Source organism: Aptenodytes forsteri, unplaced genomic scaffold, assembly GCF_000699145.1.
Source record: "Aptenodytes forsteri isolate BGI_AS27 unplaced genomic scaffold, ASM69914v1 Scaffold142, whole genome shotgun sequence".
Classification (NCBI taxonomy): Eukaryota; Metazoa; Chordata; class Aves; order Sphenisciformes; family Spheniscidae; genus Aptenodytes; species Aptenodytes forsteri.
In genome coordinates, this window is record NW_008794598.1 from 1,526,058 (window position 1) to 1,532,156 (window position 6,099).

The 6,099-nt window shown below is 44.4% G+C and overlaps 1 protein-coding gene across 1 annotated transcript; it reads left to right on the forward strand.

Moving 5' to 3' along the window:
• Positions 1 to 1,724: 1,724 nt before the first annotated feature.
• Positions 1,725 to 5,630, forward strand: IRF6 (interferon regulatory factor 6). Its single transcript, XM_009272738.1, has 7 exons — positions 1,725 to 1,898; positions 2,807 to 3,011; positions 3,463 to 3,585; positions 3,689 to 3,835; positions 4,067 to 4,459; positions 4,876 to 4,994; positions 5,309 to 5,630. The coding sequence occupies exons 1-7, from the start codon at positions 1,725 to 1,727 to the stop codon at positions 5,528 to 5,530; spliced, it is 1,383 nt and encodes a 460-aa protein (XP_009271013.1). The 3' UTR covers positions 5,531 to 5,630.
• The last annotated feature ends 469 nt before the right edge of the window (positions 5,631 to 6,099 follow it).

Consider the following 6,099-nt stretch of genomic DNA (forward strand, 5'->3'; position numbering starts at 1 on the left):
AATATGTGTGTACACAGTGTGTTATTAGAAGCAGAGGGGACTGCTTGTAGAGTTAATTGTAGAAGAGATTGTGGAAACAAGCTTTAGTTAGGATTTCTTTGTTACAGTGAGAAATGACTTTTTTGTCCTTTGCAAGGGAAATCGATACCTGGTTTTGGTCTCAATTCTAAGTCCAGGATTAACCTGGACTTTGTGTCTTTGCAAACACACTACTGAAAGCTTAATTCTGATAGGATTTTCGTCATGGATAACTAATACAGCAGAGTTTCAGAAGCACAAAAATAATTTTGACGATTGCTTTCTGATCCTTTGCAGCTCCTGGGAAGCAGTCTGCTAAGGTCCCCAGGTCCTTGACGAAGCACATTTTCAAACTATTATTTAAAGATGATTTGCAATTGAATCTGAACATTTTCTTTGCTTAGCAGATAAAATAAGTTGTGTTCAGATTAATTTTGTGTGCGCACTTGCATCTGAAAGGGATCTGCAGGTATTTGGACAAATAAAACCTGTTCCTAGACTAGTTCTTGGATAGGATTTTTTAATCTCCTCTATATCTGCTACTAGACACATTTTGCAGCTCCTGCAGCAGTATTCAGAGCTTATGGCAAAGGTTTTACTTATCCCATAACTGCTTTATTAATGGGAATGTTTGTCATTTCTCATGTCTGTTTCAAGATTTACAAATGAATATGGGAGATAAACCTTCTAAGCACACGTGTAGCATAAAAGTCCCCTCCCAAAATCTAAAGATACCAAATGCTGTCTCTTCCTGCAGAGGGACAGTCATTAGTTTTGTTTGTTTGGCTTTGTATCTGTTCTGCACAAGAAAAATATTGTTGGTTGGTTGCAAATGTAGTAGCAACACAGGCTACTTAAACAACAACAGATTTGATCAGTTAACTGCAGCATTGTTTTTTAAAAAAACCTTAACATTAAGTCAACATCACTTGATTTTTAGCACAAGTGCAGGCAGACTTGCAGTTCATGTCCTTCTATATAAACATCCTGGTTATTGTAGGTCAGTGGTGTTTGCAAGTGATTATACTGCATTCAGAGCATTCATGATGTTGGACTAGATGACTTTTAGAGGTCCCTTCCAACCCAAACTATTCTATGATTCTATGATTCTACGAAAAAGTCATGAAATGACTTTCAGAGGAACGTCTGTCTGATAAAATGGTCCCCTCTGCTTCAGCCTGATGCTTCCTCCTTTACCTCAACTGGGGCAAAAGCCTCTGGTTCAGCACCTTAGTTTTTCTCCTCCTGGATGTAAGTCTGAGACGACTGGAGAAGAACTAGATCAGATAGGCCCCTTCGCTAAGGCACACGTGGAGGCTTTTGAAATTCTACTGCCTGTTCTTGCTGTGGCTTGTTTGTGGTTTTATCTCCTGCGCAGCGTTTACAGCTCAGGTTTGAGTGGGGCTCGCCCTCCGTCCGCTCAGTTAACACAAATAACGCGCCGTCTCTGCTTACTGGAATATTTAATAGTGAGTTGTTCTTGTAACAATTATGGTCCCCACTTAGTGATACGTTTGTAACTCGTCCTGGCAGAAGAGTCATCTAGCTTAATCTGAAATAGTGGTTTCAATGTGCAGTAACATAACAAACAATAGCAGTAACATGGCATAGGGCCCTTTTGCATTATTATTTTTTTTTTTTAAAGCATATGAGTCTCAACTAACCTTTAGCAGTCGGTCTACTATTATCCCTGTCTTTTGTAGACAATGGCGTTACACCCGCGAAGAGTTCGCTTGAAGCCGTGGCTGGTAGCCCAGGTAGATAGCGGTATGTATCCCGGCCTTATCTGGCTAAACCGAGAAGCGAAGCGGTTTCAGATCCCCTGGAAGCACGCAACTCGGCACAGCCCGCAGCACGAGGAGGAGAACACCATCTTCAAGGTGAGGGAGGGGAGAGCTCTGATATACCACGGCTCTTAAACAGGGACAAAGGGTTGAATTGTTGGCCCAGGAGCTGGATAGGCATCTCAGTAGCTGTTTCCAGGCACATTTTGTCCTATGTCTTTGACCTCAGAAAAGCCACTTTGTGCACCTGGATGCCAGGCTTGGCACTGCCTGAAACGGTGTTGAGTTCTTTAACCCTTTCCGACCACCAAAGGCCAGACGATGTCTGATTGCATGGACTCTGGAAGATTGCTGCTGTTTGCTTCATCTGCTCGGTTTAGGATGTGGTAGCTGGCTTGTTCTTGGCAGCAAACCATTAAATACTGTTACATAAATCTTAACAGGTCCACCACAAACTTCCAATACTCATCACTGCTGTCCTCAATGTTCTTATCCCAATGGATTCATTATAACTCCTACACTCCTTTGAGGAATTTCTGACCTCCTCTGCCTTGGAGGGATCTTGGACTGATAGTCTGATTTTGGGGTGAGAGAGGGAGAGGGCCAGCTGCACGTTTGTGGCTGCTCTTCCACTCCATTTTAACCGAGTCCATTCCTCCTACGCAGGGTATGGCTCGCTGTCAAAAATGACTTTTGGTATTGAACCTGAGACACCTAGAAGAACTCAGTGCACAATCCTGTACAATTTGTACTTTCTTAACTTATGAAGATGTGTGTTCAGAATTGCTAATGGTTTTTGGAAATTTGGATTTACATTTTCTTTTCTTCCCCTTCTTTCAATGGGAAAAGCTATCAAGGCAGGAATTTCCGTTGTTGTTATCAGAAGAGCTGTAGTTAAGACTTCCACAAGAGGATTTTACAGTGAATTTGTTTGGAAGTTTGATTTCTGATAAAAGCTGCTCTGTTGAGAGGGCTCAACTGAGCACAGTGTACTTTGTCCCCAGGCATGGGCTGTGGAAACGGGAAAGTACCAGGAAGGAGTCGATGAGCCAGACCCTGCAAAGTGGAAAGCCCAGCTACGATGTGCTCTTAACAAAAGCCGGGAATTTAATTTGATGTATGATGGCACCAAGGAGGTGCCCATGAATCCTATTAAAATTTATGAAGTGTGCGATATCCCACAGTCCCAGGGATCAATCATTAATCCAGGTGAGGGCCTTGCTGACACAGGGCTGGTTACTGAGCAGGCGTTTTCCAATGCGAGTTCCTTTCCCTCCGCGGCATTAACTCTCAGGCTGCCTTTGTGTGCAGCAGGAAGCAGCTGCCACGCGTGAGCCCAGCTGTACTTAAACTAAGAGGACTTTGAACCATGGTGTACCTGTACTAAAATTAATAAAGCTGTACACAGTTGCATGTTTTCTGCTAAACAGTCCAATGTTGGCAATAGTTTCTCTGTATCCTTAGCTTTCTAGAGTTACATATTAAACTGAAAATAGTATGTTGTACAGATCAGATTTTTCCTTTTACTTGTATTCGTCAAATACACAAACACATTTCCAATATTGTGCAAAGCCAATGTGAAGATTACATTATTTTTTCAAGAAATGCATTGCAGTCTTTCACACTGATCGACTGCCCACAAGAATGTGCTTGTTTGCAGGTTCCACTGGCTCAGCTCCGTGGGATGAAAAGGATAATGATCTTGATGATGAAGAGGAGGAAGAATTGAATCAATCTCAGCACGTTCCTATACAAGAGACATTTCCATTTCTTAATATCAATGGTTGGTGGCATAGACTAATGTATTAGTGAAGGTATTTGCTTGTAAATTGGTGCATGCTTGAAATAAAATCTTGGTTTATTGAAGAATTGTTTCCTTTTTGTAGATTCTCCAATGGCTCCAGCCAGTGCGGAAAACTGCAGCCCTGAAGCTGTGTGGCCTAAGAATGAACCTCTAGATATGGAAATGCCCCCAACTGCGCTGCAGCATGACTTCTTCAGCAGCCCTGAGCTCTGGATCAGCTCTCTGCCAAGTATGTATATGGATTTGTGGTGCTTCTGTCATTGCACTTAAAAAAAAAAAAAAACCCCAACCAAAACCAAGTGTTAACTTTTTTCCTGTGGCTGTTTGCTTGTTAGCATGGAGAACTGGGTATAGTTTAAACATCCCTGTGACTGTAGCGTGGATTGCGTGGTGCGTCTCTACTGCTGATGCAGTACATGCAAAGGTCCAGGAAAAGCCATACTGACAGTTTCTTTCTCAGTGACAGACCTAGAAATCAAATTTGAGTATCGAGGAAAGGAGACTGGACCAACGACGACTGTAAGCAACCCGCAGGGATGCAGACTTTTCTATGGAGAGCTGGGTCCTATGCCAGACCAGGAAGAGCTTTTCGGGCCTATTAGTTTGGAGCAAGTAAAGTTTCCAGGAACAGAGCAAATCACCAATGAAAGGCAGAAGATCTTCACAAGTCGGCTGCTGGATGTTATGGACAGGGGACTGATCCTGGAGGTCAGTGGCCATGCCATCTACGCTGTCCGGCTCTGCCAGTGCAAGGTGTACTGGTCTGGTCCCTGTGCGCCTTCCTCCACCACACCAAATTTGATCGAGAGGCAAAAGAAAGTCAAACTCTTCTGTCTGGAAACGTTCCTAAGCGGTAGGTAGCTTCCGCTTCTGGAAAATAGCTTTGGATACTGGTCTGGGCACTTGGTGGCACTGTTGGAAAGGGTGGTCTGCACTGGGGCTCAGCCTGGAGGCACCAGTTAGTTTGCTCGTGAGTGGAGCGTGGGTAGGGCCACCGCTTCCCTGACTTCAGTGGACCGTGGAGCAGGTGAGTGTCAGAAGAAAGTGAATGTGCACTCATTTAATGCTCTGAAAAACATTGGAGGGCCTTGCTTTTAAAGAAAGCTCTTCTGGGTGCAAGAAATAAGCTGTAATTGTGTATGTGTAAGACGTGGCTCTGGCAAAGGACAGTGTGTAGGTAAGACCTGGGACAGTGTAATGAGGTGGGATGTAGTGAGTGTTTCTGACCGAAAGAAGGACAACCCTGCAGCATTCTGCTTTTCTTCCTAGAGCTGATTGCCCATCAGAAAGGACAAATTGAGAAACAGCCACCATACGAAATCTACTTCTGTTTTGGAGAAGAATGGCCTGATGGAAAACCCAGGGAGAGGAAGCTGATTGTTGTTCAGGTAGGAGCTGAGCCTCTGAAGTGACACGTGCCAACCTTGCTGGGGCCAGTGCGTTGGCTCTGGATCGATGCCCGTGGATACCAGATACCTGTTCTTCTCTGTCGTGGTTGCTGACACTGGGGAACCCCAACAGGGCTGGTGGGTTTTGTCGTGGCAAATACAAACGCTACGTGTGCCAAATAGCAATGGTCTGTGAGTGTGCTTTAGGTTATTGTGGAAACCATCCCCTGCATCCAGGGGAGGGGATTCCTGCAAAATAACAGGACCGTACTGTGTGACCGTTAGGCTAAAACAACTGACTTCTTCTTAAACAGGTCATTCCAGTTGTGGCCCGGATGATCTACGAAATGTTTTCCGGTGACTTCACGCGCTCCTTTGACAGCGGCAGCGTGCGGCTCCAGATCTCTACGCCTGACATCAAGGACAACATCGTGGCTCACCTGAAGCAGCTGTACCGGCTGCTGCAGAACCACCAGGAAGGGTGGCCAATGCAGGCCCCCGCCATGCACATGGCGCAGCCGCTCCCGGCACAGTGACAGACGCTTTGCTTTGCTCCATGGTTTCTTATGTTGTACATACAGAGAAGTGTTTCTTAAAGAGTGCCTTGCCTAAATCTGAATAAAGTCTGTAAATCTGGTCATCTGAATCAAGTTCAGCAGCCTGTGGTACTTTTGTTTTGGAAGTGTTTAAAACAGAGGGGATTACAGGAATGCCTCTAGCTCCTTCACTGTTTTCAGCTGTTTGGTTAAACAACCGATATGTATAAATCAGATTTTCAATTCTGTATTTTTTTTTTTAATCCACTATTCATACATTGTATATAAATACTTGATCATTGGGGGGGGGATATCTGTGCTCTATTAAAACTGCCTAACCGCCTGGACAATATCACCTTGTCTAGTTTTCTTTAACTGGTCTGTAGCTGCAAGCTGGGATGCCGACCTTTCTTCCAGCAGGCTTTTTTAATATGTATACCCACACAGAACGTACACACATACATATTGAAAATAAACGGCTCTGCATGCTCCGAGAAACCACCTGAAGCTGAAAGCACGCTAATACTACATCTCTGAAAGCTGGGGATGGCTCTGTGCTGTGCTGGCCG

Excerpts from the sequence above, each read along its gene's own strand:
- IRF6 (XM_009272738.1), top strand. The coding sequence starts at position 1,725 with ATGGCGTTACACCCGCGAAGAGTTCGCTTGAAGCCGTGGCTGGTAGCC. Across the intron at positions 1,899-2,806 it reads AGGAGAACACCATCTTCAAG|GCATGGGCTGTGGAAACGGG; the intron begins GTGAGGGAGGGG and ends CTTTGTCCCCAG. Across the intron at positions 4,460-4,875 it reads TCTGGAAACGTTCCTAAGCG|AGCTGATTGCCCATCAGAAA; the intron begins GTAGGTAGCTTC and ends TTTTCTTCCTAG.